The 22,288-nt window shown below is 38.6% G+C and overlaps 1 protein-coding gene across 1 annotated transcript in view; it reads right to left on the bottom strand.

Moving 5' to 3' along the window:
* Nucleotides 1-449: 449 nt before the first annotated feature.
* Nucleotides 450-22,288, bottom strand: part of gpc5a (glypican 5a) — a 233,352-nt gene continuing 211,513 nt past the window's right edge. Inside the window, exon 9 of the mRNA XM_041796648.1 lies at nt 450-1,293. Coding sequence (XP_041652582.1) covers nt 1,127-1,293 — 167 coding nt within the window. The 3' untranslated portion in view covers nt 450-1,126. The remainder of the gene's footprint in view (nt 1,294-22,288) is intronic.

The following is a 22,288-nucleotide window of genomic DNA, read 5'->3' on the forward strand; positions in this document are numbered from 1 at the left end:
GCCATTGATGAGACTTGCATGGCGTATGTGAAGCAAATCATTTTCCTTTTCTCTTCCAACAAACCTGCTCTGGCGGTATATATTCAAGTAGCATGTATAGTAGAAGTAACCAGTTTCATCCTCAGCAGTGGCTGCAGGAGCTATCAGCTCCTTCCAGACCTATGGAGGCAGAGAGGGACTGACTTTGAAAGATGATAATGGACTCCTGAGGAAATTAATCTATTTCTAAAGAAGAAAGGAATATGACTTCTCTCACTTGCCTCCCCCACTTCCACCTACCCACTCCTTTCCTTTCACTATTTCTCTCGGCAGCAGCATTACAGGTCAATTTTAAAATTGAAATGTACTAATTAACTGGACTCTGGACAGCATGTGAAGTATTACAAGTGAAGGGAGCCAGTGTCTCCAATTAATTTTTGTTCCTGTGAACACAGTGCGTTGAAATGTACAGCACACATCAAAGGGTTTCCTTCAGGTTTAACACAGTAAATCTGAAGGATTTTGGTGCAAAATATATCTGCCAAAAACATACGAAGATGAACAGAGGAACTCCTACAGCTTTTTAAATAACATATCAATTTAATGTTGGCTTGAAAAATAAGGAAGCTGCAAGACATTTCAAGACTATGTCCTTCTCAATTTTTAAACCTAACAAGAAAACTACCACTGATAATTTAACTCTTTTCTCTGCAGTGTTTATTCAAACATGTACTCTGCAGACTACATTACAGTATGATATGCAGAGGAAAATTAATTTTTGTACAAATCTATATATAATCTCTATATTATTAGAAGTACAATTAAAATCTTACCAAGTTTTTACAACTTTACTTAATATTGACATCGGCTGTTATAAATAAGTCTTTTTTAGTGGTGAGGAATGCCAGATTAATGTTAAAAAATAATATTTGCAAAGCTGAACAATAAGCTGTTTAATGTGAGCCACAGTGTCCGGAAATTTTCACACAATCATTAGAGTTCACTCTTGCTGTGTCCCGCACTGTTAAGAAGTGCCAGCGCCATTAAAAAAAACTGGAGCTTTTTCCAACCTTGGGTCCTTTTCATCTCTGTTTTAATGGCCCTGATGTCAAGTCTTGAAAGTTTCTTGCTGCTAAAGGGGCAGCTGTTACAAGGCCAGGAGCAGATGTAAACACGGCAGTATCAAGACCCAGATGGCTCCTGTCAGTCCAGTGCTCCTGGATCGGCCCTCTGTTTGTGAGTCCTCGGCAGGTGGGATATGATGATGATGATGATGATGATGGTGTCTGTGATCAACAGACACATCTGGACTCACTGAGGAGAGAGGAGAAAGCAATGGGTCAGTCAGGTAGATGCTCATTACCAACATCATGGTCATTATGACACCTGTATTAGTGTTTACTTGAAGGGCAAAGGTGAAAGAATCTGCTGTCCATTCATCATTAAAAAAACACAGAAAAGCCAACCATGTATGCCTGATGCTGTTTCCACATATGAAAAAAAATCATAGGAACTTTCAGGGTGACCCTGAAATCCTCCAGAGTTTGTTCATCATACATGCACCATACAGCAGAGGATCATCTCTGAGGGATGCAAGGTGCACCCCATGAGCAAAAGACTGGAAAAGCAGTGTTGATTTTGTCAGATATTCTAGATTTCGTCTTAGTTCAAGACTTCAGACAAAAAATCCTTTCAGTCCAGTCAGGACCACTTTGTCAAGAAACACATTTGAAACTAAAAATACTTCATATTAGCAGTTATTAATTAACACTACAGCTGGGCGATTTGACCTAAAAATGATATCCCAATACACAATATATGTTGCAATATTTTGAAATGTACTCTCAGCAGCTGTATAATGTTTAATTCAGCCCTAAATGACACCAGTTTGGTGATTAAAATAGACTGTTCTATTGGATTTTTAATAAAACTGTATGCAGAAAGGGTAAAAATCAATATAAAGTCAAATTTAACAGTTTTATTTTGAAAAGGACTTTATTCAATCTTTCACTAATAAATCAAAAATACATAAATCATGAAATACTCAGTATTTTACAGTGTATGGAAAGTCCTAAATGTTTTCTGTGTTATGTTTACTATTGCTGATTATAAAATGATTATTTTCCTCATTAAGAATGGAGCAAACCTTTTACAAAACTCACCAATCCTGCATGCAGCCGATGGCCAAAACCCTGCAGTCTAAACCTCCATTCAGGCTCACAGCTGTGACTATATTAGTCCATTATCTGTGCTGATGAATGCTGGAGCAGTTTCTGACAAGTTCATGACATGAGAGCGTCTTTAGATCTTGTTGTCATGGGGGGGGGGGAGCTCGTTTGGAGGCAGGAACATTTTAACTCCGCATTGTTGGTGTTTTAAACTGTTAGGCTGAGATAAGTCTCTGTAGTTGTGGAGAAGTGGATCACATTTGTCCGCTGCTGGGCCGTCTTCTCTCTGACATGTACAACTCTGGCAGAGAGTTTTCAGCAAAATGTTTGCACCCAGGCAAATAACGTATTCTGGGTGGTGTGTCTTTATGAGTTTTTTAAATCCTGGCTTTTCAATAAAACTGGTAAAATGTCTTTAGCAACGTGTTGTGTAACTGCCCCTGTTATCTCTGAGTCATCTTGCAGCGTGTTTTAATGATTATTGCGTGAGTTTGACCTCTTCCTTTTCAAAGTTGAACGACTACTCAACGCTGCAGGCCCAGCGCTGTTTCTCGATGTCTGTCTCAAAACGCAGCTAACTCACCGCTAACTCGCCACGCTGCTCTGTTTACCTTCCTCTCTCTTGCTTCTCTCGCCGCTGATACAAAAACGTGCATATGCGGAGGAGTTTTCTGGATAGACGGACGAGAGAGAGCTCACTGCTGTGAGAGATGCGTTCAGGGACAATGGGAGAAGCGAAACTCCAGCCGTCACTCTGATGGCTCAAAACTTCCACATAATTCATACTCAATGTTCACGATATAATCATTTTATACATCATTTTTTTACAAGTTGTGGTACTTGCATCTGAACAAACAAGAAATCAATCAATCAAGCAGTTTCATTGCATGTACCGAGATTACACCAGCCATGGGTTGATAGCAAGGAAAGCATCATCGCCCCTTCCACTCACTGTGGGGGAATTATTTCCTGCTTTTTACTCACATCATCTCACCCTCACAAAATTTAAATAGGTGCCTGTCAGGACAAATTCTTGTAGAAGTCCTGAAAATTTCTTAACATTTTCAGTTTTGTCTATGTGTGAAAACACTATACATGTCACCTTTTCCACCTTCCTTTCCACCTAAGCTGCAGTCAACTGTGAGCTCACTATTGAAGATAAATCTTTGGATCAAAAACAGGTAAGAAACTAATATTTGATTTAAAAGTAGGTTAAAAGATGTCCCAGATCAACTGTGAATGTTTCAGGCAGAGCTTACTTAACAATGAGTGAATAGTGTACTTCCTCATACATTTCTAGTGGTGGATTAATTCGTAATTGGAGCTCTAATGAGTATTAATTACAGCATGACGGTTAATGTAGGATTGAATCAAAATAGACCAGTGCCAGTGCTCACTGTAAAAAAAACACAATGCCACCCTGTGAAGCATTGATGAGGGTTTAAATTGTTTTAGGACATGAATGAATGTCTTTGGCACAGAGAAATAATCTCCTTAATGTAGGATTCAACATTGTTTGTTTCTGGCCTTATATGGGATCAGTTAACCGTAAGAAAAATATACAAAATAACCAATTTAACAATGGTGCAGTGTCTCTGAGATAAAGACATGTTAACATTTTCAATCACTCTAAACTACTTTCATTTGTTTATTTTTCTGGATACTGAAGCCATAAAGCCAGGGCTGTTTCTAGCCATTTTGGTGCCCTAGGGGAACTTACAATTTGGTGCCCCCCCACCCCACCAAATGTGCGGTTAAAGATGTATATTTATTAAAAAATGCAGAAAAATTAATAGTAAGGTTTTTTTATTTATTATGTAGCATGTGCTTTCAAGCTTTTCAAATAAAAAAAAAACATCTTTTTTTTTTTTTTCAGTTTGGCAACAAGAATGAAAATTCCATGTTGTGATCAGCAGGGTCAATCTGTTTATCAAAATACAAGATAGTTCTTTTTACATTCATCAGTAATCAGAGATAATGTACTTTTACCAAAGTTAAAAACTTAAGGTTTTGAGAAAACATTAGGGGCAGAGACCCCCCCCCATGGCTCCTCCTCTGACTGATGAACTTATCTACCACACAAGATTTACACATCATATCAGCACAGTGTCAGAAACGTGGGGTTACAAACACATTAGAAAATATTCACATACATATTTCAAGAGCACCTGCAGCAGTTTTTAACAAGAATTATCCTGTTAGCTCCACTAAAAGAACAAAGTTAGAGGGCTGCGTTGGGATCAGGTCTGAATTTAATTTTTGCACTCAAACTGTTTAAATTAGTAAACAAGGCAAAGTCTAATTTCTTAAAAGCGCACAGAAGCTTTAACGCTCCTCATAGCGCTGCAGACATACAGTATAAACGTCTCCACTGCTCTGATACGTGTCATGACACACAGGAAGAGACTGGCACAGAGATGCTGAGCCATAATACTTTTATTTAAGTGGAAATCCCTTCTATTCTTAAAAATTGGCCTCTTTTCATAAATGCGTTTAATTTACAGACAAGGACAGGGACAGAGAGGGTCAAACAGAGTAAAAATGAACTCTCAGAGAGAGCTGAATGGAAAATAATTCCACCTATGGCTTCAAAAACAAAGGATGTGTATATAAAGTCTGTAAATATGATTCTGACATTACTCTTATTCATATAACCAGGGTTAAATTAGTCCAGGCTGCCAGCTGTTACAGCTGACGAGGATGTGAGTGTTTTCTTTCATGCTTCATTCAGTGAGAAAACTTAAACTAGAACAGTGAAAACCTTATTTTTCAAGGAAAGTGCTTAAGTGAACACAGTATTATAATTTATTAAACTGAACGTAGTTTCTGTCATTCCATGTTTTACATGGATGGTCAGACTGTGTGTGTGTCATCCCTCCCTCCTACCTCCTAGGAGGGAGGGATGACACACATTGCACAAGCAGGTGTTAATGATCAGGAAATCAGGGGGAATGGGCAGGTAGGGTGTTAGCTGTCCGACGCAGGGCTCTATCTCTACATCCTGTCTGTTCAGCACTGTTTGAACGAGGAAAAAGAAAACTTATTTTCTCTAAACGTCTTGCTTGGCTCCCAGTGTGTGTGTGCCAGGGACGTGCATGGAGAGAGAGAGAGAGAGAGAGAGAGAGAGAGAGAGAGAGAGAGAGAGAGAGAGAGAGAGAGAGAGAGAGAGAGAGAGAGAGAGAGAGAGGCGGAGATAAGGCTGGACTGTTTCACCAACGTGGGGTACAGAGGCTCCAGGTGTTTAGGAGTTGATGATCTGTTACATTGGTGGACCTATTCAAAATGTTCAGGGTTCATGACGGCGCCCCCGTCAGTGTGGCACCCTAGGCAACCGCCTATATCACCTATGCCCAGAAACGGCCCTGCATAAAGCATACATTTTCACAGCTGCAATACATTAGTGCTCCCTCTGCACTATTAGGACAGTTTGTCAGTTTTCCACCTCACTATTTATAGAGGGCTGATGAAACAGCAGAGAACCTTAAGCCTGCACCTCATCCCAGGAGGAGCAGCAGAAGGCATCCTGGGTACTCCTTCATATAAACAGCCATCAGACTGTTTATGCAGAGCTGTTAGGGCTTAATGCACACATGGTCACTTCAAACTATAATGGCTAGAGATATTATTAATCAACAGATTGAGGTCTGTAGAGGAAAATGTTCTATTATTATGTCTGGCTAACTTCCAGTTAGAGACCTGTATGTCTGGCACCTCTATAACCACAGCAATATCTGTATAATATATCATTTTAAAGCAAATAATATTGAAAAAACTTTTGCCCCCGAAATTGTAAGTTCTTAAATGACAGGGTGGAGCAACACTTATGCTAAAACAAATTTTAGCATAAGTTATCATCCATTCAGCAGACACTGATGACAGAGTGAAGTGGTTTGTAGATCTGTTTCCATTAAGATGAAAATATTTCCTTTCAGTCACAGGTGGACCGTTACACTTTCCATGTCAGGTGGTACCACTAATAATTAGGGTTCAAACCCTGAAGGCGTGAGAACCCTATTGTTTTTGTGCCGGTTTATTATTATTTCCGTTCTGTCACTTGAGCTAAAATTGTCGTGTTGACAGCCTTTTTCCATGAGAAAAACTAGACTAAGACTAACAAAAATAGATCTGTGATGACTAAAACTGACAAAAAGTAAGTTTAATTTTCGTCAAGATGACTAAAACTAGACTAAAATGTAATGTAGTTTTCGACAGACATTCAAAATCCATGATATTTCTCCACTGTGGGTAAATCTGTCAAAACACAATGCATCTCTAGCTATTCTGCCTCCCAGCTGTAGAAAGCAGGGACCCCAGGTTTGGCAGAGTGCATAGACCACACTACCATGATTTGGTACCAGATCCAGGCAAGATAATAAATGCTTGGATTAAAATGTAAAGACTAAAATGTGAGGACTTTTATGGACTTAAACTAGACTAAAATGTTTTTGAGTTTTTGTCGACTAAAGCAGGTAGAAATGACTAAAATGGGACTAAAACTAAAAGACATTTCATCTAGAGACAGAGACAAAGACTAAAATAAAAAATAGCTGATGAAATTAACACTGTCTCACACTATGGTGTAGGGCCTATTTATCACATACCAGGGATCACGGATCTGTTTGAATATACTTGAAGAGGTCGTGTTGCCTTATGCCTGAGAGGAAATGCCCTTGAAATGGGTGTTTCAACAAGACAACAACCCCAAACACACCAGTAAGCAAGCAGTATTTTGGGTCCACACCAACAAGATTAACATCATGGAGTAGCCCCAGACCTTAATCCAATAGAAAACTTGTGGGGGGGGGGTGTAGCCAATCATCCTGGGCTGGAATACCTTGTCACAGGTGCCAGAGGTTGGTCAACTCCATGCAACACAGATGTGAAGCAGTCCTCAGAAACAGTTGTTATACAACTAAATATTAGTTCAGTGAGTCACAGGAAAGCTTAATCTTCAAACATGGTTCAGTTTTTACAGAAAAATGCAAAAACTGTTATTTTTGAACAGCCTAATATTCACTTTTCTTCACTTTCTGTAAAGTAATAACAAATTTGATCATTTTTCTTTATGTTTTAATTTGGAATAGAATGTGCAGTGTTCCTAATGCATTAACATGTATGGAAAAAATGTATTATTACTCACTTATTAAACACACTGCTATTATTTTAAACACAACAGTACTGACCCATAGATGTTTCAGTACAAGAATTCTACATACTGTACCTTTAAATTTGTAGAAATTACACTGCTGTTCTTTATTGCTGTTTCTCATGCTAACACATGTATACTGTACATAGAGAAAACACTGGACAATATGGAGAAAAAGTGATTTTTGTCATGCAATGGCCTTTAGTTTTTCTCTTCTAACTTTCTGATTTGTACTAAAATCACCTTGTCTTGAACCTAACACCCTTAGTCTTCTAAATCTTTGAAAATTACGCTTTAGCATCAATGGATATTAATCCAGACAACTGCACCGCGCTGCCTGTCAGCACTGATCTCTCTGTTCCCATCTCTTTGGAGACCTCAAGTGTTCGGGGAGGTTATTCCTGAGAGAAATCTAGTGTCCTCTCCACCTCTGCTGGTGTTACCTCAGCACACCTCGCACTCCATCCTGCTTCGTCCCTGCAGGGAAAGAGCGAAGCTGAACCTGATAGATAACCAGCTGCTCTGGGACATTTCAGTTTCTCACTCAGGCCCAAGGGTCATAAGTCTGTCGTGGGCAGGATTAGTCTAACCCAGACCCTTTCAGAGTGTGTAAGGGCTCTGTTATCAAACTTTATCGTGGTGGCAGAGTGATAAGACCTGCTGCAGAGGCCATTTGTTCTCTGTGGACTTCAATTCCACTTTTACGGTGCAGCAGAAATAGCCTGTAATTCCTTTCCCCTGAAGCAAGCTCCACAACAATTACTTGTTGCTGTAATGGCTGAATTTCCCACAGTGTATCATTAAATCTAATCTTATCTAATCTCATTTGATGGAATCTAATCCTACCTAATTTAATTTTAATATATAGAATCTAATTTGTTTGTTTGGAGCTAAATTAATCCATTTAAAAAGCCACTTTTGATTTGAATTCACATCTGAATGCAGCAGTGGAAATCTTTACACTGACCTGCCTCCTCTTCATGTTGCGGCCCACACATGAGCCACAGCTGAAGCATTGAGTGTGGCCTGAAATTACTTGCCTATTGATTCACTGCCGAGGAGTCCCCAGGACGGCTATTTGAAGGTCTACAGCTCACAGATAGTCTGTCTAAGTTTTGTACCCAGGAGCACTGAACTTCAACACCTCAATCAATTCCTCTTACAGAAGCTTCAAGGTTTCTAATGAAGCAACAAGCTGTGGACACAATGACAGAATGCATTTTTCAGTCCAATAAATCTTGTACTGCTGAAACTACTTCTTAAATTCGGCTGTGAAGGAAAACACCAAGAAAAGGATCCCGGAAAAGTTGTGGACATAAGGTCTGACCTCGAGATAACAAAATAAGGAAAATCAAATCTTATTACCTCCACCAAGAAAAGTAGTTTTACGTGCTGTTTGGTTCAGCAGGATTACAAACAAACTACAGGCCTGATTTTTATTTAACTTTGTGGAAAGGTGGGGCACCGACCAAGAGGAAATTTAATAGAGTTCGGAGTAAATCTGTCTGAGGAAGTTTGTGTCCTTTGAGAGCAACACCAATAAAAAAAAGAACTAAATCTAACTAGAAATACCATCTGAGGGTTAAATGCCTTTGCAAGGTATCCAGTTGCCTAACAGTGAATGAACAGTTGTGGATCAAGAAGAAGGGCTGCTGTGTTTTCTGTTATGACAGCTACCATGAGGCCCTGTAATTTTGACCTTCTGTAACAGCCAGTAAGTTCATCTTTGAGTCATAGTGGACAAAAAAAAATCCCCCAAAGCATTCGTCACATATGTGGATAGGATAAGCATGAACATGACCTTTGACCTTACTATGCAAAGCAGATGCATTAGCAACATTCTTGTACATCATCAGGCAAATCCAACTTGTACAGCTCCAATCTACACTCTTTGTGCCAAACCAGAAACGGTTCTGACCAATCAGCGTCTTCAAGGAGAACAAGGTGGTAGCTACAGGCAGGGTTTAGTTGTACTGTGAGATGATAGCAATGCTTTTAACTCAGATGTAGCTGTAGAAAAGCTGCATTTTTATCAAAATTGCATCACATTTCTTGAATAAAACAAGAGCAAAGAGCCATGCTGAAAGCTTTCATAATGGAAAAGATACTTCGCTCTCCTCCCCCTTTACTTTCTTCCACAAGGGTTTGCAATTGTTTAGGTTGGGGTTAAGTTGTAATGTATCCCAGTGTATGCATTGCTGTGACTGCTGAAATGATTAGCTCAGATGTAGCTGTAGAAAACCATCTTTTTAATCAAAATTTTGCCACATTTCTTTATCAAAACAAGAGCAAAGACTCACACTGAACGCTACATTCTTGCTACTTCTCCCATCCAGCAAGGCTGTCCATAAGGGTGGATAAAGAGGAGAGCTTTCGGGGGTCCTGGGAGTCATGGTCCACTGCAAAGTTAAGCTTTGACAATCATATTTTATTTTTAACCTGCATAAGAACCACTCTTATCAAACCAACGGACAATGAATTTGTGCTGATTTTTTATGTATTTATTTATATAATAGTAAACCTTTTTTCTTAAAACAGAATTACCTTTTTGGTCATGCCTACAATGTGAATGGGCATGTTAAACTAAACCAATTGGAGACTAATGTCAGACTTCAGAGCTAAGCCATGATGTGCACAACTATCAGGATGCCAGAAAATTAAGTAGAAGAAAACAGGGATAAATGGGCAAAAATTGGGTTGCAAAAGTTGCAAAAATGTACTAAAAGTGGTAAAAAGGTGTTAAAATTGTGTTAAAAAGGGAAAAAGGTGCTACAAATGGGCAAAAGGTGGCAAAAATTGATTTAAAGTGACAAAAATAGGGCAAAAATGGGACAAAAGGACACAAGTGAGTTAAAACTGGCAAAAGGGTGGCAAAATTGGTGAAAAGGGGCAAAAACTGGCAAATAGCCTTAAAAAAGTTTCCAAAAGTGTAAATACAAAGTGGTAAAAACGGGCCAACATTGGTTAAAAATAGCAAATAGAACAGGCTGAAAGATGCAATAATGAGTAAAAAGTGGAAAAAGAAGTGGCAAAAATGGTTGGAAAGTAGCATGAATTAATATTTTCATCAGCACCCAAAACAGCTTGACAAAATTTTAAGCTCCAACATGAGGTATCTGTTGGCCAGGATGCTAGTGCAAATGCTATTGCTCCAGCACACATGAATTGATATCGTCAAGAAATCACAACCGGGAGGGCCCACTCTCCAGATTTTTCAGGGGCCCAACATATTTGGTGAGCAGGCCTGGTGACCAGCCTCAGTTTTATCCACATCATGTCCCACTGTTCTTGTACTATGGCAGCATTTGTATCAGAGCTGTGCATGCATACAACCTCATTTCGTCTTGTTCTATCTGTCTGAATGTGTCAGACAGAACCTTTGTCAAATCACCAGCTGAGAAATTTAAGTCCTGCCCTTCCCAAATGCTTTATATGGGAGGTTTCCAGGATGAACATGATATACAGTGCTTCACAAATTCATTAGACCACCTGTCATATTTGTCTCAGAGACCATCCAGCATCATGAAGTGCTTTAATGCGGACTCTTTCATTTTCAGTGAGCTCTCCACGTTTAGCATTTTGAATAGAATGAGGAATTTCAAACAAAATTCACCTTTTTATACCCAAATTTGAGCCGGCTCACTGGGTTTCTCTGAGAAGTCAGAAATGAATCAAGCATAACATTCAACCACTAAAACTCATTTTTCTGGTCAGGAATGCAAGTAAATAACTATAATTTGACATATTAATCAAGAAATAATAATGTGCTTTGCTATTTTTTCAGGTTTTTTGTAAATCAGTAAATTTGAAAATTCATGGATAACAAAAATAATTATATTTTAGCATTAATCATTAATCAATCATAGCATCATTTGGGTTAAAGAGCTTCTACATATTGGCGTATTAACCATTGCAGAAACAAAAAAAAAATTATCTTGGTAATTACCAGTGCTGTTAATTTAGGGCAGCTGTGGCATGAACCTTACTTTGGGTAGTGGTCTAATAAATTTGTTAAGCACTGTATATCCATGCATATATGAGGCAGTCTATCTGATGTGTCAGATTAAACATTTGTGCAAAGTTTGAAGAAAATTCACATTCAAATGATATTGTGTTCACAAGAATGGCCCAGACGTAACACCAGGGTTAATTTTAGCAGCTATGTCTTATCCAGTCTTATTCTTTAGCTACATTTTGAACTAATTTGAAACACTCATATTAATTCACAGGTCTGATACGTATTTGTGGTTTAAAATTTCAAGTTAATTTGCTAATTTCTAACTTCTCTACAAAGGCTTTATAATTTTCAGTTTAATTTTTCTTTTTAAATGTGGTTATAATTGAATTTTAGACTTTAGTATAGTTCTAATATGGAAAGGGTTTTACTCCTTTGAAGAAGTCTTTGTATTGTTGATTTTATTAATATACATATGCTGAGGAAGAGGGGGTTGACTTCTACGAGATGTCTGGACGATGTAAGGGCAGTCACTTAGAGGCCTAAACACATTTTAAACAAGTTTTTCTTTCTTTCTTCCCTGTCCAACCGTTAGCTCTGCCACCACATGAGCGAGGGAGAGATGGGTGGGCATAGAAATAGAGGTTCATCATTAGAGTGCAACTGAAGTAGAGGAGAAAGTGATTCAACTTTGAAATATCATTGCGTTACATTGATCACAGACTTTTGCTTTCAGATGTTTATCAGACCTTGTCTGCTGCTGGGTCCATGTTTAATCTGTACACAAAAGGATAATCAAAGGGCATTCAATAAATGTGCTTGTTTTGCCACTGACAGACTCAGAATGCATCTTTTGCAGTTCAATTAGGAGTGCAAGAAATGGGATCCACAATAAGACATTCCTTTTTTTGGGTAGGGTATGAATCCTGAATTTGCGTCCAGGTGTGCATTAAAACATCTTAATCTGACATGTGAGTAATGCAGGTCTTTTTATTCTGTGCAGGAATCCTTGATTACCAACCCAGACATGTACATGATACCTAATATCTTTCATACACACACAGTATTGATCCTGAACGCAGCTATTAATAATCATCATGACTGCTGGATCCTCTGGCTATTTTTATGAATGATAATGATGGTCCAGGCTAAGAAGTGTATTACCCCATAGAAGCACAACTACATCTTCCATACAATAAAACCACCAGAGCATAAATGTATCTCCTGCTACTGAAGTGTTTCAGACTCAGTGAATTAAGTCTCCAACAGCTTATGGCTGAAAATAGCTACTCTGATCCGTCTTTCTGTGCATCTAAGACAAAAAATGATTTGAAATGAAATGAAGGAAATAGCTACACTGATGATATGTTTTAGCAACCATCAGCAGAGAGGTTGGGACGTCTGAAAAGGTGCCTGGTCTGAAAAGAGACATAGGTCAGAAAGAGAGGCTTACAAACTGAAGTGAAATCAATAGAAGCTGATTCCTGAGGACTTGGACCAACAATGATCAATAGCACACTAAGTGCACCAGGAAAAAAATGCTGCAAAACAACTGCAGTGATGGAAAAAGAGTGCCTTTTGTGTGATTGTGAGAGGGTCAGCATTTAGAGCTTCATATCCACATCTTCAGCAGTTTTGATCCACTAACAAGGTTATTTTAAAAGAAACTTTTTCAACCTTAATAAGGCTTACATTCATTCTGTTAAGTAGTTTTATTACAATGTAGAAGCACCTTTGGATTCTTAGCTGCTGCTATGAAACACTAATGAATCCTTCTTACTACAAAAAGCATGTTTAATGTCGAAAATATTCACAGAGTGAAACTGAAACAGTCTGAAGAGCTTTCTATGGTCAGCAGGATTATTTTAACAAATTTCAGAGGGGTCTGACTGCAGACCACACAACTCAGACGGCCACTCTCACAGACCATTCATCTGAGACCCCGTATATCTCAGAAAGGAATTGCTGTAATTTGCTGATGCAATGTATTTCCTTTTTTTTTTTTTAATTCAACTTTATTCACAAAGTCTGGCAGTTACATTCATGAAATAACGACATTGCAAACACCACATACCAAGCAACATTTCAAAAATAAAACAGAGAAAAAGATAAGAGGTCTAATCCAGGGTTAAATTATGTACAGACTTGTTTTAGAAGTAGTTACAATGGTGGCTCACTTTAGCATGGTTAATTTTAGCTAACATGGATACACTAGCTATGTAATTAACGATACTACACATAAGATAAGTTAGCTTCAGCAACATGAGCTTCAACAAACGTATCTCAAGCTAATATTGCTACCTAGACAACATGTCTATGTAGCTCATATCAACTGCTTTATGGTCCTAGCTTTAGCTATGCTAGCTACGAAGCTACATGAGTTACATAATTTTTTCATTCATTTTGATTTTTAAGATGGTGTTTCATCAGTGCGCACCTTCCTGCTTTCACTGAATCCATTGCTCATGATAGAGAATGGACTTGGTAAACGGATTTGAGCTTGTATAGAGCTTTTCTAGTCAATGCGGTTTATGATATACTTGCCAATATTGTGTTTTGATTATGGGGTGGGGATGAGGGGACAGGGATGGGGTGGGGTGGAGTCATGTATTCTTTCTTTTTAACTCTGTTTGTGTGTAAAGCACTTAGTGCTACATTGTTTTGTATGAAAAGTGCTATAAAAATAAAGATTGATACGCTACATAGCTTTGCTATCTATAGTTAAGTTAGCTTTAGCAAATGCAACTGATGTCCATGTAAGTTAAGGCTTTATGTTTACAATTGATGCTGTGGCTGAGTTTGTTGTGCTTCCTCCTTTGGACAGCTTTCTACATGGTTGTAAATATTAAACATGATTAATAACCAGGCCTGCCCCTATCTATAGACACATAGTGTGTATAGGCCTCATCACCTGGGGTGACTCACTCCTCTTCTTCTTCTTCTCCCTCTTTCTGAATATCAGGCTGCTGCTTGTATGATAAATAAGACCAAGGTAATGTATTTAAGTGTTGGCCAAACATAAATTTTACCTGCATGTCACACATTTAACCTTCACTATTAACCCTTGGACAGATTTTTGGAGATTATTACCATACCAGCAGTGTTAATTTTGACAGCTTCTTTAAATTTTAGTCTAAGTCTTAGTCTTTAGATTTAATGCCTTTTAGTTTTAGTCTCATTTTAGTATTTTCTAGCCTTTATAGTTTTTTTTAGTTTTAGTCGACGAAAACTCAAAAACATTTTAGTCTAGTTTTAGTGCATAAAAAGTCCTCACATTTTAGTCTTTCTTTTAGTCCAAGCATTTAGTCTATTGCCTTAATCTGGTACCAAATCATGGTAGTGTGTTCTATGCACTCTGCCAAACCTGGGGTCCCTGCTTTCTTAAACTGAGAGGCAGAAGAGATACAGATGTGTTGTATTTTGACAGATCTACTCACCATGGAGAAGTATCATAAATTTTGAATGTCTGATGAAAATCATGGTACATTTTAGTCTAGTTTTCTTCATCTTGATGAAAACAAAACTTAGTTTTGTGAGTTTTAGCCATCAAAAATCTTTTTTTTGGCTAGTCTTAGTCTAATCTTTCTCGTGGAAAACATGTGTCAGAGAAAATTTTTAGTCATAATTTAGTTGACAAAATTAATAATGCATACGTGGTCAATCAAGTACATGCAGAGTCCGCTCGCTTTTCCTCTCCCTCTCCTGCTCACTGATGATTTCTACACAGAAACTCTCATTGCGACTGTCTTGTAAATTCACCCGTTTTTCTACAACAGGGTCAGTGTTCAAGGGCCTTATACCAGAGTCTGCTTAGGGCCTCACTTTGGCCTGGGGCAGCCCTGTTAATAACTATTTCAAGTTGGAGTGGCTCTGAGCAAATCGGAAAGGGAGAAAGTCACTCTTAGAGCTGTGTGTACACTGTGTGAATTTCATCCGATTCAGCCACAAATTTTGAGGTGCACGACTCACTTGGAAGTTGTGCTGACTTTAGTCGAATCGTGCATCATTTGTCGTGCTGTATACAGAGAGATAATACGGCCGACAAGGATCACAGCCACAGCCTGACTAGTTGCTCCCAACTGGTCAGATGGATTTTTGACATGTTTGTTATTTTGGTTGTACGACTCTAAACAACCTCTGCAGTGAGAGCCGAACCGTGAGCAGAATCCTCAACTTTAGGGTATTTTTTCCTTCATAAACTGTCAGGTGGCAGCTTAAATTATCATAACAACAGCAGGAATGACTTTCTAATGCTCCTGCTACAATAAAGGAAATAAATGAGCAGAAAATATTCCTACTCGCAGACCTCGAGCCGACATGGATGGCAATGCTGTTTGTGTGTTTGGGATAGAGAGAGTGAAGGCGGGAGACAGAAAGTGAGAGCGACTTCAACTTCAGTGTGTGAGACTTTTTTGTCAATTTTTGTCACAGTCCATCCTAACTTCTCTCAAATACTGTGTGTCATAAGCAATTCACAGTGTGAGCTGACATTCAGCCCTGACTGTCATAGAGTTGGCTTAAAATCACACAGTGTGGCGTAACACATTACATAGCTCAGAAGAATCTGACAAGATAATCATTAGCACCATCAGATAATCGGGCCCATGCTGTCTTAGGTCCAAAGGGGGTAAATCAGGATGAAAATCATACCTTATCTTGTAGGGAATGCCAAGCATAAGAAACCATAAGGTGAGGGAAGATGAAATGATACACAACCGACTCTCTGGGAGGAATGATTGGGTTGCATGAGAACAGTTGAGTTTTCTGCTACTCTAAATAAAACCAAAATTTGATTTGAAACTTTGGAGATTTGTTAGGACCCCCCCCCCCCACACACACACACGAAAAAACAACCCTTCCACATCCTGTGATTATACATAATTTGTCATGGACTGTGTATTTTCAGCACCCATACAAGCCAATCTAACCTGATGTGAATAGGGTTCAATCAGGGTTGTTTTTGCTTTAAGGACCGAACAATCACTCTGTGAGAGAGCTGGGACCCTTCAGCTGGCTGTCGACTCCTGCCTGGGGAAAAAGCTTCTCCACAATTCAACCACATTGATTTCTGTGTTATTTGACAACATTATTAGACAGTCTGCTGGCTGAAATAAACCTGAGGACAGAACCCAGGAGAAGTCAGAGTCTTTCTCTTCAGTCTGCAATGAGCGAGTAGACGGATTACACTGGTGTTACTCTGACATGAGGCAGGAGCAGGGATTCATGGTTTAATTCTTCTCCTCCTCATTTATACACACTAAGGTTTGATTGTAAAGGAGAAAGGAATAAATAGAACTCAAGCATCAGAACTCAAAGGAAATGTTAATGTTTAAATCCTTTATAAAATATTCATCTTATTCTGTCTGAGGCAGTAATTCCTGTAGTAGCATTGCAGACAGAAGTTTCAGGATGCAGTAGTAATCTGTGTATTGGAGTGTAAGTTTGTGAGTGTGAAATAGTGAGTCCTTGTCTGATTGCATATTCTTAGTTAAGAACCTGTGTTGTGAATGTTGTAGGAAGTGTTTTCCCCAAAGCCTCCTTACACCTCCTGCTTAGCCTCCTTAGCATCATCTCTGAAACCAAAGCGTGGGATTACACAATCGCTAAATCCAATGTAGCGCTTTGTCTCTGGATTTTTTTCACATCTTCTTTAAGGAAAAAAAACTTGGGATGTAAAAACACCTCTTTTATGAAAACACCTTTGGTTCCTGCCAAATTATAACAGATAAGAAGAAAGCGTGAAAGCCACAGCCTGGGAAATTTAACTTTGTGTGTCATCTGGAGCGAAACACTGACGGCAAAGGGGAGAATAACTCTAAGATGTTAGATAAATTATACATAACACATCCCAAACATCTCTTGAACACGCTGATATAACTTACAAGGACAGATAATGCAACAGAAGCTTCTGTTTAAATGCTACTGGCATACTGCAGATTTTTTCAACACAATAAAAAGAGACGGGAATTTAAAGACACATTTATTTTTGTGGTGTACTAGTGTTGTATCAAAAGTGGATGGCAAAGGCATCCAAGCGTTTTTCCAGTCTTGTTAAAGTATGCATGCACTTTTCATTTTGTCCGACGTCTGGAGCAACACAAGAAAAAGTCAGAAACTTGTCAAAACTTTGTAAGAAAAGCTTTGAAAATGTTCAATAGGCCCTCAAACAACCTGTGTAACAAATGGACAGTATGTCAGGATAGAAGGAGCTGCTCTCATGAGAAAAATCCACCTTAAAACAGTAGTGAGGTTTCCTTTATAAAACAGTGTGAAGATCCATACTTAAGTTGCATGTGTGCCAAAAACTCAAAAATGGCATGTGCCAATAATAATTAAGATTTATTGAACTTCACCCAGGCACATCTTCAGACCATATTGTCTCAATAAATCCTGATTCACCTCGAAATATTTTTGATTAAAACGGGCCACAAAACATGCTCCCTTTCAGATGAACCTATAGTAAATACTGAAAAACAGGGCTACTTTCATTGCATTTCAGTGGTAGTCTGTTTTAAATGGCGCAGCTTGTCCTGTCTTTGCAGTAGTAGTCACACGTTACACTACTCAACCAATCAACTCCTGTGTTATGACTTTGTTTGATCCTCACCCCGGGAAAAACTCTCAGAACTTTTTAGGTCTGCCCTCAGCAGAGCACAGGGACACACTGTCATGTGCAGTTACATAGAAAATGGAGGGTGCGTGCGCCAAAATGAATTGTTGGCATGATATTATTTAACTTTTTTGTACCTTTCAGATAGGAGTTTCAGTTGTCCCTTACCCAACCAAGTCTTGTATTCTGTCCTGTGGTTACATTAGGTCATGTAATAAGCAGATTTAAGGGAATATTGTACCATCTTTACGCTGATGATATTCAGCTGTGAATTCGGTGCTGGTAGTCTCACAATTAGTGAAATGGGGATCAAGCACTCCAAGCAACTCAAAGAAAAGTTTACCAAAACTATAAGTTGACGACAAAAACTACAACTACAGAACTACAGCTTGGGAGATTTATTTCCCAGCAAGACAATGACCCGAAGCATACAACGAAAGCCACACAGAAATGGTTAAAGACAACAAGGAGAACTTTCTGGAGTGGCTGAGTCAAACCACAATCCAAAACGAATTTGTGGCTGGACTTGAAATGGCTGTTCACGCCCGATCTCTGTGAAACCTAACAGAGTTTGAGCAGTCTTGTAAAGAAGACTGGAGTAAAATTGCAGTGTCCAGATGTGCAAGCCTGACTGAGACCTATCCACACAGACTCAGTGCTGTGATTGCTGCCAAAGTTGCATCTGAAATACTGACTTGAAGGGGTCAATATTTATGCAGTCACTTATTTTACATCACATATTTTCACATAATTTATATTACTTGGTAGAAATCTGTTTTCACTTTAACATTCTTAAAGTTTTTTTTTTCTTTTTGTGTCCAAAATGCCAAATTAAATTGACCATGATTGATGTAAAAAATCAATAAAAGAGTCAAACATCCAAGGGGGTGAATACTTTTTATAGGCATTGTTTAAATGAGACCCTGCAATATTACAAAATGCTTTAAGATCAGATATTACTATTACCAGTGGTTAAAATTAAAATGGGAAAGCTCTAACAGGGGTGTCGAACTCAATCCCAGCAGGGGCCGGATTCTGGATTCAGGACTAACCTGAGGGCCTAACAGGGTCAACATTTAACCATAAACTGTCAACCTTATTTCACCACTATTGAAATGTGAAATAAAAACTTAGCACTGATGATAAATGATTTTGACATTTAAAAACTAAAAAATATAAGTTTAAAGGCTTACAGTCTGAGAAAAGTAAATTTATTAGATCAAAAAGGTCAAAACAGGAAATTAGAATTGAAAAATAATACTTTTTAATGGTAAATATATTAGAAAAAAAGTCGAAGTCATGAGTTTAAAAAGTCAAAATATGAAATAAAATTTGTAATCATGAAATTAAAAGTCAAAATATGATTCAAAAATTTTAAATTGTGAGTCTAAAAGGTCAAACTATGGGATAATGAAGTCAAAGTCTGGAGTTAAAAATATGAGGTAAAATACAAAATAATTGCTTAAAAAGGTCAAAATATGACTTATAATTTAGAATTATGAAAATATTATATGAGAAGTCAAAATTATGAGTTGAAATGCTCAAAGTATGACATTAAAAGTCAAAATCCTAAATTTAAGTCCTAAGTTTGAGTCCTAATTGTGAGATGCTAAATTGAAAATGTGAAATTAAAACACAAATAAATTTCTTTTCCCACATTCCTGACTATTTATCTAAATATTTTTACTTCTTATTTCTTTAGATTTTGTGACTTTACAATATCTTAAATCATCAAGGGTATTTTCATATATTTATACTTGAGGAAATCTGCAGACCTCATACTGATGGGCCAATTTTAACAAAAATGAGATCATCTTGGGGGCCGGATTTAACTTGAGTTTGACACCTGTGCTCTACTACATACAAAAAGGCATGTTCAGACACAGGTAGTCACAAGATTAAATTAGTGGGACACCAAGGCTGCCTCTTGGGAATATGATTCACCAAATGAGGTTACTTTAGACTTCATTAAAAACCTCTAAAATATGCCCAGATTCATCCCTGCTGTGTGAAATATCCCAGCTCTAGCAGTATGGTGAAATCTTGAGTTTGATATTTAGTGTATTCCTGCTAAAACCCTTTTTCCACCTCTGTTCTTTATCATATGGCACTCTTTCTGTCTCTATATTTGGTAATTCTTCTCATCACTCACAGGCTATAACACCAGTTTACATGTGTGACAATCAATGTGTTGCTGGCCCATTTCCTTTACATTTAAAGTGGATTTATCACAGCGAGTGTGATCCGCTGAAAGGTGTTTTCTTGACACATCTCCACAATGTTGTCGTCCTCTCACATATCTCCATTAATCTTGCCGGTAAGGGCTCCTAAAAGAGGAGCCTATTTCTGGAACCTGTCTCTATCGTTTGTCACAAAGAGAACAATGTCTGCATGAAATCAGATGCTGTCTGTCCCCTGTCCTGTCCATCAAATCAGACAGCCTGAGTTGGGTGAATGCTGTCATTGTGTCTCAAATGAAAACGTCCTGTTTTAGCTGCAGTTTCCCCTGAAAAATGCTACACTATCTTTGTCCGGCACTGCTGCTTCACAAAAGCACAACAGAAAGACCCCAGTGACGACAAAAAGCCTTGGGAAAAGGATAAAATTAACCTTTTAACATTTAAAGTTTGAACCCAACTCTGTTTGGCTTGAAACTTGACAGATTATCCTCCTCACACTCTTTCATTGTTTTTGCATGCATTTGGTGCACACAGCTTAGGTCCTTAATATGAATCTTAATGATGAGTGTACGGCCCAATCTCTGCATGGCATACAGCGCATGACAGGCAGGATAAGTTTAAATAAAAGACACATGCAGAGTTCTTAGCCAGCTGCTTTCCCCTAGAATTGTTTTGTTTACATAAGAACGAGATCAACTGAGGAGAGCAGCTAAATGAAGAGAATCCACCTGAGACCTCTTGGAGAGAAGGCTGAGTGCTCCTATTCTCCAACAGAACAATTGAATATAGCTCAGCGCTGGAAACGGCAGCCCCCGTTCAATTAGATTCAAACACCCAGAGAAAACAGAATAAATTAACTCTTTATCCACAAAAATCACATCATTTTGCACCATTTCACCCATTTACATCACCTGCGTGATTACGACGTTTGATGAATAGCCAGTGTTTGATGATTGATCCACCTTGACTTTTCCTTTATTGTCTCTTCTCTCTTTGTCTTCTTCGACATTGGCATTATCAAGAGGAGTCACGTCTGAAGTTTTCAGCCACACAGTTTTACTGTAGCAGGAGGGGAGGTGACATTTTAACGCACCCGACATCTGGATGTGTTCAGGTGGATCAAAATATCAGAAAAGACAATTGGTGGGAAATCCTCTGCATTCAAAATAAAGGCCACATTCACCTCCTAATGATAATATCTATAAAAATGACATGAAGTAAAGAAAAAGTATCAACAATGGGGCTGCCAGTGTAAACGCATTAATTATGATTAAGGTCTAAAATGAACAGACTACATTTTTTATTTGCATTAATCACATGCTATTGTGTGCACCACTGTTATGGGGCTGCAGCTGGATCAGACTGGATGCCCATTTACTGTGTGACAGCTGCAGGGTGTGTCCGCTTCAGTTCGTGCCATCACAGCCTTTATACCAAGCATGTGCTGTCACAACCCTGCCTAACTACTTAAGTTTTACCTCAATAACTCCCTACAGGGGTGCAGATGGCCTAGCAGTGATGTCGGGCCCCATGTATGATGGCAGCCCAGGTTCTAGTTCGGCCTGTGGCTCCTTTCCCGCTTGTCTCTCCCAAGCGGTAACCTCCGGTCCCGAAAAATGAAGCCTATGCAGAAGTGCAAAAAATTGCTATACCGTGAGTGTCCACTTGAGGCTGGCTGCAGGAACAACGGAAGTCCCGTCTGGACACATGTTAAACAGCCGGTTTTGACACTAGAAATAAACTGGTTTACAGCCTGGTTCAAACGTGTCTTATTAGCTAATGTCTTATTGTGCTCCCACTGTACGAGGGGTGAATTTTTTTGTACCATGATCGTTTGGATTATATTTAGGATGAAAGCTGATTGGCGCGTCTCATTTGATTGACAGATAGCTCGGCAGGCAGAGGCTCCGTTTCTGTCAATCAAATGCTAGCTAGTAGGCTAACAGGAAGTCCATCATATTGGGATAATTCCACAGTGTCATGCTGTCATCATGATGTCACCTTCCACTAGCACGGCACTATGTGCCAACGTGACTACAGGAAGAGAGAAGGACAAACAAAGTAGATGCTTCAAGGAACTTCCTTTTTTCTTTCTCTCTGTTTGGAGCCACGGAAGAGAGAGGAAATTTGGGATTTTTCTTTCAGTAATGGATTACTTTTATCAAAATCTAACTAATAACAGGAGAATCTGAAATGTACAACTAATGCGTTATGTTACTGTTAAAACAAAAAAGTAATCTGAGTACTCTA

This window comes from Cheilinus undulatus, linkage group 1 (genome assembly GCF_018320785.1).
Source record: "Cheilinus undulatus linkage group 1, ASM1832078v1, whole genome shotgun sequence".
Taxonomy (NCBI): Eukaryota; Metazoa; Chordata; class Actinopteri; order Labriformes; family Labridae; genus Cheilinus; species Cheilinus undulatus.